General features: G+C 42.2%; 2 protein-coding genes across 2 annotated transcripts; one reads left to right on the forward strand and one right to left on the reverse strand.

Moving 5' to 3' along the window:
* Positions 1–13,785: 13,785 nt before the first annotated feature.
* Positions 13,786–14,181, reverse strand: LOC133917870 (dehydration-responsive element-binding protein 1J-like). Its single transcript, XM_062361700.1, has one exon. The coding sequence runs from the start codon at positions 14,179–14,181 to the stop codon at positions 13,786–13,788; it is 396 nt and encodes a 131-aa protein (XP_062217684.1).
* Positions 14,182–20,445: 6,264 nt separating this feature from the next.
* On the forward strand, positions 20,446–23,089 carry LOC133918941 (uncharacterized). The gene is made up of 3 exons (XM_062363081.1): positions 20,446–20,857; positions 20,957–20,999; positions 22,701–23,089. The coding sequence occupies exons 1-3, from the start codon at positions 20,600–20,602 to the stop codon at positions 22,823–22,825; spliced, it is 426 nt and encodes a 141-aa protein (XP_062219065.1). The 5' UTR covers positions 20,446–20,599; the 3' UTR covers positions 22,826–23,089.
* The last annotated feature ends 373 nt before the right edge of the window (positions 23,090–23,462 follow it).

The raw sequence follows: 23,462 nt of genomic DNA on the forward strand, positions 1-23,462 counted from the left end.
CTGAGAATGTTGAGGTCAAGTCAGAGATTGCCGTTGCGTTTATGCCTTGTCGTTGTCGTTCACCTATTGGTGCCACTGCTTTTGACTCCAAAAACTGGTTACGAAATTCTTTTGCTATTCCCGGGAGTGGAAGTTTCTCGCCTTCTTTCCTTCAGCTTCCAAAGCCATCCTGCATTGATCAGGTTGGCTGGAAATTTCATGTGTTGCCTCAGCTCTCATTCAATGCGATAATAACAATCGCGTGCCCTGCTTTGCGTGTGATTTAAGTGCGACGTGACGGTCGCTTCTTGCCTTCTGAGCTACCTCCCTCTGTTCAATTTACGACTTGTTAGTTCGTGTTGCAGTCTACCACAATCCGCCAATGCATCAAGTGAAAGTATTTCATCATTTTGGTTGTGTCGTTTATATCTCACAAAATTTTTTGAATCATGCGTATCCTAGGGGGAAAACAAACAAGGAAATCCTGTTGTGCAAAATGATTAATCGGACTAATCGATTGGAAGATGTCAGGGGTTTTTGGGCCTTTTCGATTAATTAACCCAGAACATGGCCGTCGATGCCGGGGCAGAGGCCATTTGGACACGATTCTCCGTCTCAAGTGCTCCGTAGGCACATACGAGTGAGTTTTTATCAAGAATTTATTTATTTAAATATTAATATTAAAAAATATATAAAAAAAAACTTCATACGAGCCAGCCTTGTTTGCATGTCTTGACCTTCTTATGGGCTTGGTCATCTTGATGCACGATTAATTGCCTAGCCTGGCCCAAAGGGAAAGCAGATTAGTAGTTGCAAGCTTTGCTTTAGAGCTTAAGGTTATCTCCATAAGTTATTTTAAAAATTTATCACCTATAATACTATTACAGCATTCCTTAGGTATCAACTATTTTTTTATCTCTAACAGCTATCATATTTCCTATATTCTATTACTCTCCTTCTCTCGTCGAACCCACGAACATACTCTATGAACAGTGATAGAGTTGGGAGAGAGAATCAGCAAATTTGCCGTTCGTCTCCCGTATTTTTGCCACGTCCGCATCACTGTTGATGTTGAAACGGACTCCGCTGGAGTGCTTTTTGGGCGTTGGAGTCCGCCCGCATCACTGTGCAGCTCCTATAGCACTCGAATAAAGACTCCGCTGGAGTTGGCCTAACATGACATATGCTTTGGCCGTGTTTGGCAAGGCTCCTTCTCCACCTCGTATCTAGAGTTTGTAGGCTAAAATAAAGTAATTTAAATCTCTATTTTTTATGTTTAAAATAAGAATTAGATAGCTCAATCAAAAACTCTTAGTGTACCTCTAGCTCCAGCTTCATAAATTCTTGTTAAAGCTAGGGATATCCAGTTTCTAGAATTCTTGGAGCTCCAGAAAGTTTCAGAAGTAGCGCTTTGCCAAATAGACATTTAATTGTATATTAAAATGATATTAAAGGAAAAAACATTGAAGCCCTTGCTATCAGCATGTACCTTTCTTCGGTTACACCCAGCACGAACAAGAAGGGAATCATGGATTGTTACCGCTAAATGCGCAGCACAGCGGAAGAAGAGTCGTGCATGTTCATGAAGAAGATGTAGTCGATCCCGTCACGAACCGAGTGTCTCCTCCTAGCATCCTTGTCGCTGCAGTAACGACAACGATGCCTCCACAGTATCCACACATATAACGATGGAATCAAGCCCATGTACGAATCAAAATCAAATCAAGCCCACGTGCAGACCTAATCTAAATTGATGATTCCTCTAGGGTGTATCACCAACAATCTCCCACTCACACTAGAGTCAATCATACAAGTAACTCAATGTTCCAACCCGTTAAGTGGGTGACCCATTAGGTTCATGTGTGAACGGTTGTGACCCGAAAACCCTTTCCGAGTCACAAGTCAATAGTGGCACCTAACAGGACATATTGACTCCCGAACATACATAAAGATCGTGATCTAGGAGGGGTCCAGAGATATCTCTCCCATTGTCTAGAAGGGACAAATTTCATCTTGATCGTTCACATCCTACGACATGTTTTATAGCATACCCGAAAGCTACCTTTGTAATTACCAATTACGGACTAGCGTTTGGTAACCCCTAAGTGTGCTACTACACATTCTAGTAATCAATGACGATCTTAGGTCTAAGAATCCTGAAGGTATACCATTTAGACTACAACAGTTGGCATAATAAATAACATCACAGCAATGTTTCAAGGTGGGTCGATCCAACACCATGTTCTCTAACATGTGTCCACATTATTAGTTTGATATCTCTATTTCTATGACCCATGAAACATGATCATCTATAAGTCAATGTGCTAATCTATGAATCATTATTGTTTCGCATAATGATATGATGTTAGGGATCATTTAGAATAACATCATAATAAAATAAAGAGTTCCACAAACAAGTCACATACTTGGTAGTCAATGTAAATGATAATTATTCAAGGAACCAAATAAATGATTATTCAAAAGCACATAAACGTATGCATAATACAATCTCTCACATTTACTGGACTCAATCATGTAAGTATCTAATACCCATAGAGCTCATATGTGCCTCATGCTTGGGTTGTGAGAGAGGCTTTGTTAACGGATCAGCAGTATTCAAATATTTGTGTACCTTGCATATCTTTACATCACCTTTATCTATGATCTCTCGGATAAGATAATAGCGTTGTAGTATGTTCTTGGACTTATGGTGCGACCTAGGCTCCTTTGCTTGTGCAATAGCTACGCAATTATCATAATAGAGCTCCATTGGACTAGACGCACTATAGACCACACCCAACTCAGAAACAAAGTTATCCAAACATTCTCTTTTGCAGCTTCAAAAGTTGCTATGTATTCAGCCTCCGTTGTTGAATTGACAACCGTTTCTTGTTTAGAATTCTTCCAACTCACAATGCCTCTATTAAGGCAAAACACAAATTCAGACTACGATATGAAATCGTCCTTGTCGGTTTGAAAGCTAGCATTAGTGTAACCATTTACAATGAGCTCCTTTTAACCTTCATAGACCAAGAACATATCCTTAGTTCTTCTGAAATACTTTAGGATATTCTTAGTTGCTACCCAGTGAGTTTCACATGGGTTTGATTGGTATTTGCTAGCAACACCAGAGCATATGAGACATATGGGAGTGTACAAAGCATGTCATACATGATGGATCCAATAGCCAAAGCATATGGGATTGCACTCATCTTGTCCTTCTCATCAGGTGTTATGGGACACTGACTGTTGGGGGTCGTTATCAAGGACCCCCGACGGCCCCTTGGCTTAATCAGCTCAACCTCTCAAAAGCTCGGCCTCTCGAAGCTTCCACCTTTCGAAGCTCCAGCCTTCCAGAGCCTTGCCTCCTAAAGGCTCGGCCTCTCGAAGCCTCCGCCTTCCGAAGCCCTGGCCTTCCAGAGCCCTGCCTCCCAAAGGCTCGGTCTCTCAAAGCCTCCGCTTTCCAAAGCCCCCGCCTTCCGGAGCTCAGCCTCCCGAAGGCTTAGTCTCCGAGGCCTTAGTCTCCCAAAGCCTCGGCCTTCTGAAGTCCCGCCTCCGGGAGGCTCAGCCTCCCAAAGGCTCGGCCTCTCGCTGCCCGAGTCGGCTTCCCGGAGGTTACTAGGTGAGTCATCAGGCCTCAGGAAAAATCTGCCAAAAGGGAAGCACCGGTCGTGCTTTGCCTGCAAAGAAGTGACCGGCATTAAAGGCCTAGGCTAATGGATGCCACTCTGACACCCCGGCGTGATGAAGGCTATCTTGACACCCCTGACGGTGCGGTGCCTGGCCACAATCGGCGACCAACTCGCCCCCTTCAGAGGGTAGGCACCACAATAAATACTATGGTGAATATTTATCTTCCGATAGGATAGAAGGTAGTTATCCGGGATAAGGTCCAGTAATTTGGCTGGATTCCGGATACTAGTACATTATGATAACTTGTACGCCAAGCTACGCATGGCCCTATAAATAGGAGGCCATGGTCCTCTGGGCAAAGGACGGACACAGCGAAAAAGAACAAGCAAGATAGCAAATGCTATGATACTCCTCCCAGAGTGATACATTTTTCTATCATCAATATATTCGTGGTGTTCCTTCCTCTTAAATTTCGTATCCAAACTTGAGTCTCCTCCTTAGAAGAAACTCTCACCATACTTGCTAGAGCAAGACGAATTCTTGCTCCAACACTGACTCTTGTTAAGACTAATATCATGTGACATTGGCTGAAAACCTTTCTTGGAATCTTGCATATTGAACCATTTCAATACCTTGTCAATGTACGTACTTTGGCTTAATCCAATTTGCCTTTTCGATCTATCTCTATAGATACTTATGCCTAATATGTATGCTACCTCTCCTAAGTCTTCCATTGAGAAACTCTTTCTTAAGCATTGAAATATTGTTTCCAATCAATAGTATGTGATCCACATACAAGACCAGAAAAAGAAGTGCGCTCCCACTAACCTTCTTATAAACACAAGGTTCTTCTTTGTTCTTGATAAATCTAAACCCTTTGACTACATCAAAACGAAGGCTCCGACTCTAAATTGCTTGCTTCAGCCCATAGATGGACTTTTGAAGCCTGCATATCTTCCTAGCTTTTTTTAGATCGACGAAACCTTCAGACTCTATCAAGTACACATCCTCACTTAAGATTCCATTTAGAAATGCCGTTTTGACATTCATCTGTCATATATCATTGTCGAAATATGCAACAATTGCTAGGAGGATCCGAATAGACTTTAGCATTGTGATGGGCGAAAACATTTCATCATAATCAACACCTTGAATTTGCTTGAAACCTTTAGCCACCAATCATTCCTTATAGATATGAATATTTTCCATCCATGTCTATCTTCGAGGTGTCCTGATCTTTCGATGAGATGATAAATATTGATCTAATGGATTTGACTCTCACGATCCGACTACAAACGAATAGTTCATGAGCGCCTTAGCAATCGCAGAACCAACTCCAAATAGTTATTGACCTTGCTGGATAGCATGATCAACCTGAACACAAGGTTAAATTCCTGCGAGCAATTGAAGAACTAGCAAGAATAAGAAATGACAATCTAAAATTGCAAATAGAATTGAAGATTTCAAGTTATTGATGCAAGAGTTGGGGTTCTGAGGTGACTGTCTTGATAGGTGTTCATCTGACAAAACTGAAGAACAAAGAGTTTGCACAATGGCTAAACTAAACACAAGAAAACCCACCGCCTGAAGGAGTTTAACCAGGGGTACAAATAGGTAGAGGGGAAGGGATTTTGGCCAGCACATAAGGTAGGTTGAAATCTCCTCCCAACCTTTCCATATTTAATGAAACTACCTAAAAGTAGACTTTATTACATGGGCCCAGCCCAAAAATAGGTGGCGTAGCTCCCCTTTGATGCCGCTCTCATTTGCTTCTATCTTCTGGTCCTTCATTCCTTAAAAGAATCATGTAATTGAGTTCACATGCATGAGCCCAAGTGATTGGTCCTCTTTCTATGGCTGCAATAGGTGATGTGGGTTCAACTGAAGAGGTGATGTCCTTATCATCTTCCCCTTCTTGAATTGAAGTCATCCTCGACAAAATCTGCTCTTTCTCACCTACATATGGCTTCAAATCTGCAACATTGAAAGTAGAAGAAACACCATATTCTACCGGTAGGTCAATTTTATAAGCATTATCATTTATTTTCTCTAAAACCTTGAAAGGGCTATCAGCATGAGGCATTAGTTTGGACTTGCACAAAACTGGAAAACGATCCTTTCTCAAGTGTAACCAAAACAAGTCACCAGGTTGAAAAGTAACATGCTTTCTTCCCTTACTACCAACAATTTTATACTTTTCATTCATGTACTCAATGTTCTCTCTGGTTTGATTATGTATTTTCAAAATCAAGTTAGCATGTTGTTGAGCATCAAAATGTATATTCTTTGATGATGAAACAAAAAGTAAGTCAATTGGTGCACGAGGAATGAAACCATATACAATTTGGAAAGGGCACAACTTAGTGGTAGAATGTACAAGAAAACTCAACATGAGGCAAATATTCTTCCCACATTTTCATTTTTTTTTTTTAAACAGCCCTAAGCATGGTAGATAAAGTTCTATTAACTACTTTAGTTTGACCATTGGTTTAGGGATGACATATAGGGCTAAATAGTAATTTAGTCCCCAATTTGTTGCACAAAGTTCTCCAAAAATGACTAAGAAATTTTTCATCACGACCTGAAACTATTGTACTGGGTACACCATGTAAGCGAACAATTTCACAAAAAAAATAAATCAGCAATATTAGTAGCATCATAGCTCTTGTGACATGGTATTGGGCCATTTTAGAAAATTTGTCAACAACTACAAAAATACTACCCCTCTCCTTCTTAATTATAGGCAATACTAAGATAAAATCCATTGAAATACCTACCCAAGGAATGCTAGGAACAGGAACAAGTATGTACAAGCCATGGGGGTTAAGTCGTGACTTAGCTCTTTGACATGTTGGGCAGCGAGTGACAAACCTCTCCACATCCCATCGCATCTTGGGCCAAAAGAAGTGATCGGTAAGAATTTCCTCAGTCTTCTTGACACCAAAATATCCCATGAGTCTGCCTCCATGCGTTTCCTGTAACAACAAAAGACAAACATAACTTTTTGGAATACACAACTTGTTAACATGAAACAAGAATCCATCATCCATGAAGAAATTGTTCCACATTCTCCCAACCTTGCAATTCAATAGCACATCCTTGAAACAGGGTCGAGCATGTATTGCACCTTTAGAGTTTGTAGCCCAGAAATCTTAAAATCAAATTGTGAGAGCATAGTGTATCGGTGAGAGAAAGCATTAGCAATTATATTTTCTTTCCCTTTCTTGTGTTTGATGATATAAGAATAGATTCAATGAATTCCACCCATTTACCATGCCTACAATTCAGATTTGATTGGTTTTTAATATGCTTCAAAGATTCATAATGAAAATGAATAATGAATTCTCTAGACCATAAGTAATGTTGCTAAGTCTCAAGAGTTCGGACTAAACCATACAATTCTTTATCATAAGTAGAATAGTTCAAACAAGGACCACTCAATTTCATGCTGAAATAAGCTACTGGTTTGCCCTCTTGCAGCAGGACACCACCCAACCCAAGTCCATTAGCGTCATATTCTAGCTCAAACATTTTATTGAAATCAGGAAGCTGATGCAAATGTGCTTGGGTCAACTTATCTTTCAAAATTGTGAAAGCCTCATCTTGTGTTGGACCCCCAAGAGAAGGGAACACCTTTCTTCGTGAGCTCGTTCAATGAGGCAGCGATGGTGCTGAAATCGTGAACAAATCTGCAATAGAATCCAGCAAGCCCAAGGAAGCTCCTGACCTGCGTGACTGTGGTAGGAATCGACCAACTCTGAATTGCCTCGATCTTGGCGTGGTCCACCTCAATACCATGTGTTGTAACAACATAGCAAAGAAATGATACTCGGTCTGGGCAAAAGCTGCACTTCTCTAGATTACCAAATAAACGAGCATTAAGCAAAGCATCAAAAATAGCACGTAAATGGTCAAGATGGTCCTCCAAAGATTTACTGTAAACCAATATATCATCAAAATATACCACCACAAGTTTGCCAATGAAAGCACACAAAACTTCATTCATTAGTCGTATGAAAGTACTAGGTGTGTTTGTTAACCCAAAAGGTATTACTAACCACTCATATAAACCAAACTTAGTTTTAAAAGCAGTTTTCCATTCATCCCCCAATTTCATATGAATTAGATGGTAGCTACTACGCAAATCAACTTTAGAGAACATAACAACGCCACTTAGCTCATGAAGATATCAAATAGGATGACGATATCGAATTGTAATGTTGTTAATGGTGCAACAATCAACACACATACACCATGAACCATCTTTCTTGGGAACCAGAATGACAGGAACAGAACAAGGACTAAGAGATTCACGGATGTACCCTTTATCAAGTAGCTCTTGCACTTGGTACTGAATTTCTTTCATCTCATCAGGATTGGTGTGATATGATGCACGGTTGGGCAGCGAGTTTCCTGAAATTAGGTCAATCTGATGTTCAATGCCACAGAGAGGTGGGAGACCTGTTGATACATCCTTTAAAAAGACGTAGGAGTATTCCTGCAAAAGATTAGTGATCGCGGGAGGCACCGAAGAGGGAACATCATCAAATTAAAATAGGACTTGACTTGTGTGCACATGAGAGCATAGCAAACTGAAGAAATAGCATCCCACTCATCCAAATCAACTTTAGTAGCTAGTAAAATAGGACCCTTCAGTTTTATGGCATTGTGTGAAGTGTGAGAGTGTCCTTTCTGCTATGCCAATTCTTTAGCTACAACCTGATTTTCACTTGGAGCATGCTCTTGATTTTTTCTCTCTACTTGCCCTAGCAAGTTCATATTTAATAATTTTCTCTGGAGTCATTGGGTGCAACACAATTTTCTTGCCATTAAAGATGAGTGAATATTGATTAGTTTGACCATGATGCACACAATCAGTATCATATTGCCAAGGTCGACCTAATAACATGGAGCATGCTTGCATACGAAAAACATCAAAAAAAAATTAGTGGATCCACTTAAAAATGCAAAAATAACTGAACAAAAATGCAAGGCGCAAAGGGTTTGCACAGGAAGATTTAACATTTGTTTTTGTGGCTTGTTCAGTGGATAGTAGGAAAGACAAACTTAACTACAAAAGTGGAAACTTTCTCACTGAGCAACCTGAAAATCTGATACCACTTGATATAATCGAGGAGTCCTGATCTTTCCATGAGATGATAAATATCGAACTGGTAGATTTGACTCTCGCGATCCGACTATAAACGAACAATTCGTGAGTGCCTTAGCAATCACAGAACCAACTCTAAATGGTTATTGACCTTGCTAGATAGAATGATCAACCTGAACACAAGGTTCAATTCCTGCAAGCAATTGAAGAACTAGCAAGAATAAGAAACGGCAATCTGAAATTGCAAATAGAATTGAATATTTCAAGTTGTTGATGTACGAGTTGGGGTTCTCAAATGATTGTCTTGATAGGTGCTCATTCGACATAACTGAAGAACAGAGAGTTTGCACAATGGCTAAACTAAACACAAGAAAACCCATCATGTGAAGGAGTTTATTCAGGGGTATAAAAAGGTAGAGGGGGAAGGATTTTGGCCATCACATAAGGTAGGTCAAAATCTCCTCCCAACCTTTCCATATTTAACGAAACTACCTAAAAGCAGACTTTATTACATGGGCCCAGCCCAAAAATAGGTGGTGCAACACCCGTTTGATGTTGCTCTCATTTGCTTCTATCTTCTAATCCTTCATTCCTTAAAAGAATCATGTAATTGAGTTCACGTTGTAACACTCAGTTTTAAAGGAACAAAACCAGGTACAACCACATGTATGCCAGGATAAAGTTTCATACATGTGCTACATCATTAGTGTATCATCACAGTGAAATAATTACATTATCGACATAACTTATTACAAAAGGACCTGAGGGTCTAGAAGAAAAACACAACAGAAAGGTAAACTCCAACGCCAAAGGGTCTTCCATATACCACAAGTGTCAACCGGGGAAACACTAGCCTAGAAAAGGAGCTCCGAGTTGAAGTCATCTCCATCATATGGTGCAGCTTCATTGATGACTTTTGAACAGTAGAAGGATGCAAGCAAGGAAGCAACAGGTGTGAGTACATAATGTACTCCATAATGTACTTCGTAAGTGTAGAAAGCATGATATGGGGCTTAATTCAAGAAAAGGTTAGATACTGGTTAATTGCACTAAGCAACTATGACTTATAACTCCTACAATAGGCATCTTATTTACTAAGTGAGGACGCAACTATAACAAGAAAGATAATTCATCGGATTCCATCCGACTACCAAGATTCACCAGATAATTCCATTACCTAGCTACCCGACCAACCATACCAAAACCCTGATTCCAACTAATCAAGAAGAAGTCCAAGCCGCTCTTGACTGTGACCACGGCTAATCGATCAGTTTGATCTCTGCAGAGTTTGCCCATCTTTTCTCATGGGTCGTGATTTTATCACCTGCATTACCAGATGACAGTCTCCATGTTGCTGTGCTGGCCAAGCACTTTCACACTTCTTATGGTGTGTCGTAAGGATATCACTACAAGGAGTTTACAAAACTCCCACCGACCTGCAAGCACCCACTGAGATTTCACCGCTAACAGTGATTCCATAACTGCAAAAGCCCCCTTTTGTGCCACTCAACCGTCCAATAGTGCTCATAGAATCAGAGGGTGGCTAATTAATTGACCTGGCTGTACCCATATAGACTACAACAATCGGCCCTCTGTAAGACAGTATCTTTCAAGAGGACTGCATCTATGATGAAGAATTCCTGTCACCAATCTCTATAACCGAAGAGAAAAGGCATGTGTCCCTAGTCGGGTTAAAAGACCCTGTATACTCCCAAGTTAGGTGGTCCCTGGCCTTGAGGGAACTGATCTGATGCTGGATGAAGTTAAGCACCACATACCACACAATTAATCCCCACTCCCTCAGGGCCTTAACCTTATCAAGGATCGCTTGAGTCATGTTCGTACACTGGGTTTTTGAGTACCACCACATATTCTTCTTCACCTGGGTATTCTGGTACTCGAGGAGTTTCTTAACCTCACACTGGTAGTAAAACTAGTGCGAGTGTCACCCCCTACCAATAAATTTTGGATGAAAATGGGAGATGCTCCCTGGAAGTCCCGCTCCTAAGGGCAAAGCTGACAAAACCAATGTTGCTGGTGGAGAAGCTCTTCAAATGATAGAGTTGACGGAAGACATTGAGTAGAGGCCTTACCCCAACGAAATATTCATGCAGATGAACAAAGATGCTCATCATGGTGATCGAATTGGGGTTGAGCTATCTGTAGAACTCCAAGGTGTATGTGAAGAAATTGGACACTGGAAGCTGAAGACCTAGTAGGTGAATTCTTCGAACATCATGACTTCATAGGTGTTCAGAGTTAAGATCTCTTCTCCTTCCGCCGGTCTAGATCAGAAGTCGCATCAAAGACTCCCGAGTCAAACCCGACTGGGTCCATTGGTCTCTTCTGGGTCTTCATACCATCTCTGACCATGACCCCTTCTTTTTATAGCCCCTCCCAAGGTGACCTTGGCTTGGAATCAAGAATTCCAAGTCAAACACAACTCGATAACCATGTAGCGGTTAGACCACACCTCCTAGAAGTTACATTGAAACAACACTTGTGGCCAAACTGTCAACCACGAACTGTACTATTTTGACCAAAAGTCCTCTACAGTCAAATTGATCCCACAGCAATCAAATCGCAACACAGACAAAAGGTTATCTCCCGATACCCTCTCTGGCGGTCAAATTGACCACCTGGCGGTCACACCGCTCGTCTCGAACAAAGAATTTTTTGTTGGACCGCCTCTTGCAATCCAACCGACCTCTTGAAGGTCATACTGCCCTTCCTAGTGGTCATACCACCATTCCCCATGATCAGACAGCCACCTGCGGTCACCGTGCATGTTGCCTCCAGATGGATTGTTCTCTAACCCAAACATTACGAATGGCATCCTTGATCACTAGAACCTCAGCTACTCCCTGAACCTAATTCCAATCCTCAATTCCTCCTGAACCTAGTTCCAATCCCATCATCGACCACATTCACCCTCAAGTAACACATTCACATGAACAAGCACAAGGTCTTCCTAAGTTGACTCAAGATCAGTCCGCAACACTACTCACACGAGTAGATTACATCCAACATACCTATGCTAAACAAAAGCATATAAACCAACCATGCTACCACGAGCATATCAAGAAACACCGTAGCAAAACATGAACATCATCCTAATGCCATCTATTCCTATAAAATGTACGAGTTGTGGCAGATCCGATTGATCTCCACCGTGCACCCGAGTTGACCAAACGGTCACCGTACAAAGTTGGATCTCGTTCCTCCTTCCAAAAATACATTTAATCTTCCATTATTTTCCTTGCATACCTAGACATTCAATATTTGTCTTCCATATATACCAATAATATATTCAATCTCTCATTATTTGTCTTCCATATCTAGACGTTAAATATTTGTCTTCCATATATTAACCGCCAAGTTTCTCCAAAGGGTGTGACGCATCCCGCACTTTGCCTACTACACCAGCTTTCTGGAGAGGATGCGTCACTGCCCACATGCCGCCTCCACTGCCATCTACCACGGAGGTTACCTCCATCGCGCTATATTTACACTAAGGTACTATATGATAATTGTTTTCATCCCCTCACAAATCGGTCACCATATTGATCCTCCTCACAACATTGCTATGGATGGCTAACTCTGGATGATAGGTCGCATCATCCCTCCTAAAATTACATGATCATATTATGAATTTTGTGAATACAAATCTTGCTTTTGTTATGCTATATTCTTTTACTTCTTTGGATTGCTATATCCTTGATTGATTCCACGTATGTGAAACACGTGTAGTTGCTAGTTAAGCTAAATTACTTTGTTTTGTCAATTTCATCACTCAACCAATTTTCATCACACGAGATTTCACAGAGGAATGCTACAAGAGTCCCTGACCAAAATAGAAGCATTGAGAGAGCAAAGGAGATCGAGAAACATGAGAACAGAGCCGGTGAGCAAGACAAACTGGAAACCCTAGAGTTAAGAAGGAAGAGGGACACGGGCATATGTGAGAAGGCATGGGCAGGGCAAGAGTTCATGCAAACTAACTTGAACTGGGTGAGTGGGAATTCATGGGAAGCGTGTCATGTTTCCCAAACAGTACGGATGTGCTGGCACAACCAATGACATGCTAACATGCAATTCGCGCATGTTGACCATGAACAATCGAATGAAGAGTGGAAAACTTACATGGCAAACCCCATGGAACCTCTTGATAGCACACACCTCAACAAGCGCCACCGACAAGCGAGCCCATGGCACAAAGATGCCACCACCTCGCTGCCCTAGGAACTATGTGGGGCAATAAAGAAACAAAGGAATGTCCTAAACGCAAAAGCGGCACCACACCAAGCTACCCTCCGAACACGGCTAGTGAGGCAAGCAATCGCACGCCCTGATGACAAGGGGGCTCCTACCATGCATCACATGAACTAGACCACCAGGCCGTAAGTAGGGATGAAAAGTGACAGGAACAGTCAAGAAAACCCCCTAACCGTTTTCACTTTCATATTTTCTCTCGAAAACGGAATCAAAAATGGGAAAGCCGGAAATGGATACGAACTCAGGAACATTGGGATATCGAAAATGAACCAATCTGAATGAAAGCACACTGGTATCAATCAAAAACCGATAATTCAAAATATGAACACCAACCTATAGAACCATGTACAGGCTAGCGAAACTACCGCCTTCTGAGAAACTACCATGGGCGACGCAAGGCGATAACAATCACATTTTCAGAAGCCATACTCGAGTGAGTTTGTCAACTGATCAAACTCCCTTTGCTGCTGGGCAAAACTCACCTTTTGCAATTGTGGCAGCAAGCTCAAGTTACTCTAACTTCAGGTGGATTTAAACCAACTCAGCACTCAGCAGTTGCAAATTTTGGCAGAAAGTAGCATACGTGAAATCCATCAAAACCACCCGATTCAAATGTCATGTGTGTTACAACAAATATGTGGCGCTACAAGTTAGCCATTCGATCCAACAAAGAATGGCGCTTTTACCATGCAAAAGAACTAAATAAGTGCATAAAAACCAAATTGTTTCCTGCCCAATTTGATTGCGGGCACAACACAACAACGATCCTCTATTCTACTTCAGTACTCCTATTTGGATGTCTCATTGTAGATAGTTCCACAGCTCCATTCCAGCACCGCGCATTCTTCATCCTCCGGGCACTCTAGTGTGGTTGGTGGCGGTTCCTTGAGCAGTCCCTCCGCCATGCTCACGTAGTAGGAGCCGGCGTCCATACCACCGAACATATCCAACTCGAGCATGCCATTGTCCAGCGCTGCCCCTGCTGCCGACGTTTTAGCATTCACGGCCTCTATCGGCGAAGTGGTGGATCCTTTGCCTCCATGACACTGCATGAATCCCGCCACAGCCTCAGTTGCCGTGCACTGGATGTCGGGCGGCAAGCCGAAGGCTGCGCAAGGGACATCGAGCAGCCATGCGGAGTCTGCGAAGTTGAGGCTGGCAGATTCACCACAGAGCGCGAGCATGGTGGTGTCGTGCGTGCGCGACCGCCTCGGCGGTGTCGAAGGTGCTGAAATGAAAAAAAGGAATCCCCCAGTAAATTCTCGATTAAAAATGGGATTTAGAAAATATCATGGGGAAAATATGAAAATCGTTTTCGGCCTGCTTTCAAATTAAGTTTCCCATCTTCCTCCAATTTCCATGTAAGTCCCAAAAATCTAAAAGTAATCAGGATAAATATAAGAAACATGACGAGACAGGACTTCTCTTGCCCGTTTTCATCCCTAGCCATAAGGGGGGCCAAAAAAAAATAGCAACACACATCCTACAGCGCAAAACCGTGTGTCACCAACAAACTGCTATGCAATGCCAAAAATCAAACAAGCGTGGTACAACCAACAAAAGCTGACCTCATACCCACACCGGCAAACCTCACAATCACACCCTACATCAACCATGACCTAGCCAATGTATGACCTATGGGCGACCTCAGGGTCTAAAACACACATCGCTCCTTTAGGACGTGTACAGTGGGGTAACATCATATGTCTAGGAGAGGTACCACCTAGGATTTTATTTGAGTTGGAGAAGAGAAAGGGAGGAGAGAGGGAAATTGTCGAGCATGCAATGGACGGTCTATTTGCAGGAAATTAGCATCCGATCGATGAGTTTGTATCTGTTATATGGATGTCGTCTGTAAGGTCATATGTTTTCTCTGCCCATCCCGATCCGTTGCTCTAAGGCCCCATGACACGCGAGCGATTTCTTCTCCTCCTGTGCAATTGCTGCTTCTCCCCCAATCGTGTACAAGCTCTTCTCCTACATGCCTCGGCTCGCCCCTGCGCGCGATTTTCCCCCACGATTTGCTCATGTGTGTGAGAAGAAAAGGGCATGTATAGATCTCGAAGAACGAGGGTGTAATTGGTGAGATTTTGAAGGGGAAGCACCAAACATGTGTGGAGAAGAAGGGATCCAGAGCATGGGTCCGTTTCTTCTCGCGCACATGAGTAGATTGTGGGGAAAGTCGCACGCAAGGGTAGAGCGTGCGACAAAAATGGCATGCAAAGGCATGTAGGAGAAGAATTTGCACGTGAGAGACCTGGGAAAGGAAAGCGCGCGGGGGAGAAGCAGCAATTGCACGAGAGGAGAAGAAATCCTTCGCGCGTCATGAGGCTTTGGAGCAGCGATTCGGATGGGCGGAGAAAACAGGTGACCTTACAGACGACATCCATACAACAGACACAAAACTGGTCGATAGAATGCTAATTTCCTACAAATAGATCGCCGGTTGCATGCTCGACGGCCTCCCTCTCTCTCCTCCAACTCAAATAAAATCCTAGGCGGCACCTCTCCTAAACAACTGATGTCACCCCTACTGTACACGCTCTTAGGGAATGTACAATGAGGTGATGTCAGTTGTTTAGAAAAAAAAAGATACCTAAGATTTTATCTAGCGTGAAGAAAACAGAAATAAAATAGAAAAAGATATCGTCTATTAATTAACAGATGATCTAAATTATCAGACAACTACTCTTATAAACAATAGTTCCTTTATTATATAGATATTGTCTATTATTTATGGTATCATCTTTTCACATGTCATTTAATAATTAAATGTTATTTAGATTAGACCAGGGGCGGATCCACCGCTAGGGCGAGCCCGGGCGGCCGCCTGAGCTCCCCGGCGGCGGACCCTCCCTCCCCCTCATGGATTTTCAGAGGATTTATTGATTTTCGGCGGCGTGACTGCGTGAGGATGTGTCGTTGTGAGGAACCGAGGAAGAAGAAGACCCATTTGGGGCTTTGGGCAGTTAGGCTGTGAGGCTGACACCCGCACCTTTCCATCCGCACGGCTCAGTGACCTAGTTGGATTCCAATCGGCCCAGTTGGATTGCTTCCTCTTCGCCCTTTCCCGTTTCCTCCAAATTAGACTCCTAATCTTCACCACAACTCCAATCAGCCCCTGCCAACCGTAACTCCCGGCCTCCTGGCAGTGGTGGCCTGCAGGCAAGGATCAAGGAGTCAACTATCAAGGACGACATCGGCTTCGACCGGCCCACACAACCGCACAGCCTCCGGGGAGCTACAAGGAGCCCAGCGTCGGGACGTCGGGTGGATGACCAGATTCCTCCTCGCCATTAGCTTCGTGGGGCTTCTCAAGTTGCTCCCGCTCAGAAAGGTGCCTCCTTTGTTCATTTCCACAAATTGTCTCGAATTAATGGAGCATTAGGATAGCATGTAGTATTTTTTCCCAAAACCAACAACATGCAATTTTGAAGTAGTATATTGGCAATCTTTTTCTAGCCAGCTCAACCGCTTAAGCCTTTTGATATCAGTTCTTCAAAACTGCTAAATGGGACACCCTTGCGTGTTTCAGTACCTTTTAAGCTGTTACAGGTTTGAAGATATATGCATCAACACATATTTTCTTTCATTTATATGTCGTACCTGATGATTTACATAATATTTTCAGGCTTTGGTCATAGACTATAAATTGACTTGGATTGTGAAGTGGCACTGCTGCACAGGGCACTCCGCCACTCCGGCACTGGCTGCTGCCGCGAGCCACAAATTCATTCGAGGTAAGGTACTAAACTGGTTAGCTATCAAACTGATTTTGCTTGTCCAGTTGAGTTGTTTGTGTTAGAGTGTGTGTGTGTGTGTGTGCGACTGTGTGAGGCAATTATTGATTGATTGATTGATTCAGGACATCAATTGTTGATTGATTCCAATTGTGAGTGTGACTATGTGAGGCATTCAGATTCAGGATTTGAGGTACTGATGATAAGCAATTGAGAACTCTTTGCTTTGTGCAAGTGCAAAATATGCAATTTGCATTGTGCAATGAATGAATCATGAATGAAGAGATTTCTTACCGTGTGTGTTGTGTGCTTGGTAGGATATCAATTATTAGATTATCAAGACATCAATAATAAAGATATTTTTTAAACCAACATCTTTGAATACCCGAAGTAATAGGGAGAGTGGAGTTGGTGATGGACGTGATGCAGAAAATAAAACAGTAATCCCCACTCGGTCACTCCTGCTCATGCAACTACTCGTATAGAATACAAAGGTATTAAGGATTTTGTTAGCTTCGCTTAATTATTGGTGACTTATTTGCTTCGCTTAATTATTATTTTAATTAAGATACTTTTTTAATCTCATTTTAAAGTTCGCATTAGCTGCTTTGCCGGACTGGATCCGTCACTAGATTAGACCCACATAATAACTTATTTATTATATTATCTATATAACATAAAATTATACTACATATAGTAACCATCTGTATCACTGCACATATCATTAGAAGAGTCTGGTAGAGAAACTGCATTCCCATGCAACGCAGTCTGAGACATCCATGCGCGTCGCGGCTAGGATCACGAGTAGGGCGCAAATGCACCAAGCGCCCCAAGGATTATCAAAATCACATCGTGGAGCATGCCGTGACACCTTCACCAGGGGCCCACAAGAGGGTGACGAAAGGAGACGGACCAAAAACAAAGTTGCAGACCAAAGAAGAGCGTGCACGCATAAATTTCTGCTCCAAGCACCGACCGGCCGCGGTCCACGGGACAGCACCATGCGGACAGAGCACACGCACGCAGGCCAACAGGAACTCAGGGAGGCACCACCTCTGCAGGCTAGAGACCACGTAGGACTGGGCGTCTCCAGCCACGTCCACCATCACGCGTCGCGGTTTGGCTAGAGAAGGGTCTGTTCTCTATAGCTCTAGACTATTTTTAAGAGTGGTGTTAATAAAAGCTATGGTAATATTACTTTGCAGCTTTTAATTTTTAAAGTGGTTCTGTAGAAATAATTATTTGAAATAAACTAGCGGAAGCTAAAAAATCAATTTGCTCTAATTTACTTTATTCACATAGTCACTTTTTTTACGGAATTTGTCTTATAAAATATTTTTCCCGAGAAATCACTTTTTAAAAAAGCCACCCCGTGCTTTGAGCGTCCATGGCGCGCAGCTCGATCGAGCCACAGATGCAATACCATGACGTGGCTTAGTCGGGGTCTCGGGGATCCGACGCCTAGGCAGGCACAATGCAGACCTATACGAAGGCCTGACGGAATGCGGACAACGTGGATGCTTGACCTCCCAGTAGCCCACGCCATTTAACTATTATTAATTTAGAAATACTTAGAGTTGAATGTTCAGATGACTCCGTCGGGCTCACAACAAGGACAGGAAAGAAACGAATCTAAATATTTTATACACCTCAGTTTTATCTATGCTTTTACATCCATTTCTATCCTCTTCATTCTTATCCCTTTATAGTCAATCTTAAATTCATTTCATTTACTCCCTTTGCTTCGTGAAAATCCTACCAGTGTGACTCGCTGCACCGTTCTCTCTTCTTCTCTCTTACAGATCCATCTTGCGATCATAGCTCAATAGTCTTGCTTAGTGCTTGCCGCTGAACATCCAAATATATATGATTGCATAGGGAGCAACTTAATCTGGCAGAAAAGAGAAGTCGAAGGCAGATCAAGTAGCCTGCTCAATCTTCGATTTATGCATAGAGTAGATTAATATAGCAGCTTTCAATGAGAACGCCTGACTCCCTCTCCACATCTCTTTTTATATTGTAGCAGGTGATTTTTTAAGTTAGGGTTAGGCTTTTCTTTTTTTTTTTTACAGTAGATCTGATATGTTGGGATTCTTTTTTATGAATGTTGCAACAAACGATTTATGACGTTACGATAGTTTCTTGTGATGTTGTAATTGTTGATTTGAGATGTTGGTTCTTTTTATTTTTGTTTACTACAACATTTATTTCATTGTGATGTTGTATATTTTCCTTTGTGATGTTATGATTTTACTTACTGAATGTTGTAGTCACAAATTTTTCTCACATACCAGGATTTTGTATTTACATTCATAGTTAAAGAAATGATGCAGATAGGGTTTTGAATGTTGCACTCACATAAATTGGGTGTTCATGTTAATTTCGTTGGTTGCAAATTCTGAGCTTAAATTTTGCAGCACATATCTCGTTAACATGTCAGATCTTATGATTTTATGGAAATATTTGAGGTAGGGCAATCAATTTTTTTTATGAAACTAGAATTTTTTTTTCTATTCTGGATGCCAAGAGGGTCAAGTTTGTGGGCGAGCCTCTTGTCATCGATGTTAGAACGGGATTCATGTTTTGTGATTTTTACAATAACGTTACTTCGGAAGTCTAGTTCTCAACAGTCTCTTACGTGAACTTGAGTGCTAGCGATCACATAACGAAGAACTGAGAACTAGGGTTTCATCCAAGGATGCTGCATGAAACATGGGTGCTATATTGTGGTGGGAATTTTTTCTATTCATATCAGACGACAGGGGGTGTCAAGCATTTATAATCGTACGACGTGGAAGCGTCCGACATTAGCGCGGGGATCGGGCGTCTGGATGCTAGCAGTGTCATCATTAGTTATAATCATATACTTTCCCTACTGTGCATCCCAACAGCAAAGCGACTTTGTTGTACAATTCCATTCATGTGTGTTTTTAATCATGTGTTCCAAAGGAGCCGGCACATCCCTCACGGGTCGCTTCTTGCTCCTCTGGTAGAAATAATAACTGCATATGCTATGCTCTTCCATTAATTATATGCACTATGAATCGAACTATTATAATTGAGGGGGCAATGCCAACTTAATTTTCCAAAGCTACCAACTTATTTGTCCAATCAAATTAAAGTTCATCTAAAAACAAATTAAAGTTCATCTAAAATCAAATTAAAGTTCAATAAATTCAGTTATTCAGTGGTTCATCCTTCGTATCTGCCCTCGCTGAGAGGCTAAGCCAACCACCAAAATACACTAGTATACAAGATTGTCAACATAAAAAAGAGCTTGATCGATTTGCAAAAACAAAAAGAGCTCGATTTAACTACTTTTAATTTGCACATATGCCAAAAAAAACTACGGTGCACAATTTTACGATGTCTTCAACATATGCAGTCGTTGATCTGAAGTTCAAGCCCAGTTTGTAATATTTTTTGAATCGGTAGCCCAGTCTTGTAATGGAGAACGATGAAAGTAACTATTTTAAAAACTAATTAAGTAAAACTTTCTACGGCTGACTAGACAATTAGGACTTCAAATCTTAAGTCTGTTTGGAACATGAGAATTCTGTAAAATGCCCATGAGATTTATATCGATTACCGTAGAATCCCATAATTTCAAATGGGTTTAAGATGTTTTCTCTCGTATCGTTTCACAAGCATGAAGTCATGTGGGCGGCCCGGATTTATCCGTTGCAGCCTTCCGTCCCGTGAGCGGCCCGGATCTATCATCCCACCACCTCGGTGTGCCACCACCGCAAACTCCACCCAAAACCCTAGCCCACGCCCACCGGCCGCCGCCTCTCCCGCCCGCTCCTCTTTCGGCTGCCACCTGCCCTGTTCGTAGCGAAACCCCCTTCGTCTACCGATAGCCATGGCGCAGCGGGCGATGGGACTGCTCCGGCAGTCCCTCGGGCTGTCGGCGCAGAGAGCCCTGAGCACCAGCGCCGCGGCGCCCGCGGCGGAGGGGGCGGCGGCGGCGGAGGCGGTGGCGAAGGAGGCGAAGAGGAGGAAGAAGAAGAACCTGTTCGACGTGGTGCAGTTCCTGCCAGGCTGGGGCGTCGGCTACAAGGTCGCCAAGACCACCTGGCGCGACGTCTCCTACCAGATCACCAAGATCAACCTCTACAAGGTGATCCATTCACATGAGCCCCTTCTCTGTGTCTGCGTGCACTGAATTCCTTTCTTTCCTTTATTTCATTTCAATTGATTTGTTATTTTCGCAATGCAGGACGGTAGGCATGGGAAGGCGTGGGGAATTCGGTACAAGGCAGGTTAGTTTTTGCCCCCTTTCTAACTCCTGCTTTGTTCCTAGTCTGTAGCTGCACCATGCTTAAAGATGTTACTGTCGTCAATTGCTTGTTTTATTTATCAGTTGCAAACACGCTCTTATGTTCTGCACACTGCACATCAATGATCCAGAGTGTGTTTAGTTGCACATTCCTGGAGAACTTGTGAGATCTGGATAGTGGAATATACAGAAGATTGTTGTAGGTAAACATCTGTACAGCTGCATGGCCTAGCTGTTGATGTCTCTTCTCATCCTTGAAAATTATTATAGTTTGATTGCGCCTGACAACTCTGATTGGGGATGACTTTGACATGATGGTGGCTGAGTGCAGCACCTGTTAGACTTTTAGACAGGAATAACCTTACTTTGACAGTACCTCGTTTGTCGCTCAATGCAATTAAGGAAGATAGGTGTACCACTTATTCAGTCAAACTTTTGATGTACGGAAAAGTTTGCATGGTTTCTGTGAGACATTTCTAGACATATACACTCCGCAGAGCTGTAAGGAATGTAACAGTACCAGGTCTATCATATGATACATTCCGTGGGGACGATGTAATTCTATATTCCAGCAGCAACAAGAAAAAGAAGCACAGGAGACTATCAAATTGCAAGCATGATGACTCCTATCCATAAGAAAAAGTACATACATGCCAACTTTTGAAAGATGTAGTAACAGAGTTTAGATGGTTGTATACAGTTAGTAGTGCCAGAAATTGAATTATATACTTAGATAAATATACATAACTAATTATTCTTTCTGGCTAACAAAAGAAGGAACACATTTTTGAAGTATTATATCTTGCTGAAGAATTACTTATATTATGTAAACTATGGACTTTGGTGGTCTTTGTTATCGTTGTTATACCCAATATGTGTGATAGCAAGGAGAAATGAGTTAGTTTTTATGGTCAACATCAATGAACTAATAGACGTGGTGATTAGTCCAGCCAGTCAATTTTTTTTTCTCTCAATTAGACAGTTTGAGTAATACATATATCTTCAACTTTTAAGATCTGTTGAGGCATACATAACTGTTATATTGCATACAAGTATCTGGGTCTCGAACATTTGATTGATTTGGTTGTCACATTTAAGTGATTTCAAGCTCCATAAGTCCTGTGTGCAACAACCAATGTGCTGAATCTTTTATGAACTCATCTCCAAATATATTTAGTGCATGGATGGTATCAATCCCTCAACATCCTCGATTTTATAGTTTTTCATCCAATTAATACGAGAACATAAAGATAGCATTCAGTTCAGAATATCAGAAGGGCAGATGGATATATTGGTACAGCAGTTTGTTCTGATTCTTTGTTCGGTGCTTCAAAACATTCTCGGGTATACTTCTTATCTGGCCAGCTATTTGCCCAAGTGTCTGCGAACATGACAGAATTCAGGTGGTTTTACCACTTCTCCACCAAGCTTGTCCTGTTTGCTGTTGGTCTGTCTGGTTACAGTTGCCTGCCAAGATGGGCGAACCACAGTCAGGGAGCATAATGTTGAAACCTGTGGGTGTTGACTCTTGGGGTCAAAAGTCATCCTTTGTCTGTTCTCAGGCAAAGTCATGTCAAACATGCATAATCAGCATAGCATAACATAATGAAGTTCAATAAGTAGTCTTACTTCAGGATTATTCCCAGAATTTCTTTTCTTGGTCTCTAATCCGATTCTCTTCCAGGTGCTCAAGCTGCAGAAGCTCCAATTAGAATCAGCGGGGTTAACAAACGTGGGTGGAAGTACATAAAGGAATCACAGAAGAAATTACAAGATGCCCCCAAAGTAGAAGCACAGGTCGCCGCCTAGTTGCTACCTGAAAGATGCTTCTTGTGTTTCCCTTGAAGCAAATCTTTAGATGGTTGTTTCTAGATGAAAATAGAGTCACTTTAGGACAGATGCAGTGGTTCCCTTTTGTTGACTTTGATGGTTGAACTCAATGCAGTGATTTCTGTCCAAATCTTTTGAAACCTTTCCCATAATGTGCTAGATACAGGTATACTGTATTCTGTATGGAATTTGTAGGCAATGGCTTCTGGTTTCTATTCAAACGTAAGGTTTGTTTCAAGTGAATGTCCTCTGGCAATGCCTGAACGTCGAGTTGATATCTCGGTAGATTGTTACAACAAATTCTTGAGATATTGACAGCTCTTTATGAGACAGTTAACTACGAAATTACCTACTGTAAAGTTCTCTTATCCGGATTACTAATTGAAGTGTCACCATTTTTTGTAGTGCTTTGTAGTTGGAGGTTGCGCGTTCGTTCGCTTCACCGCCGTTGCCATCGGAAATTATGGTAAGGGGTGACTTGGCCTCGTAGAGAGTTTAGGACGGGGCTACCAATCGTCGTTGGTGCAAGAGGAGGTGACGGGTGCCATGTCGTTGCCGGTGGCACAACGGTGTATGTGTGTCACGGAGGAGGAAGACGAATAGGGGCGGCGGTGGA

The sequence above is a fragment of the Phragmites australis genome, chromosome 5, assembly GCF_958298935.1.
Source record: "Phragmites australis chromosome 5, lpPhrAust1.1, whole genome shotgun sequence".
In the NCBI taxonomy this organism is placed as follows: Eukaryota; Viridiplantae; Streptophyta; class Magnoliopsida; order Poales; family Poaceae; genus Phragmites; species Phragmites australis.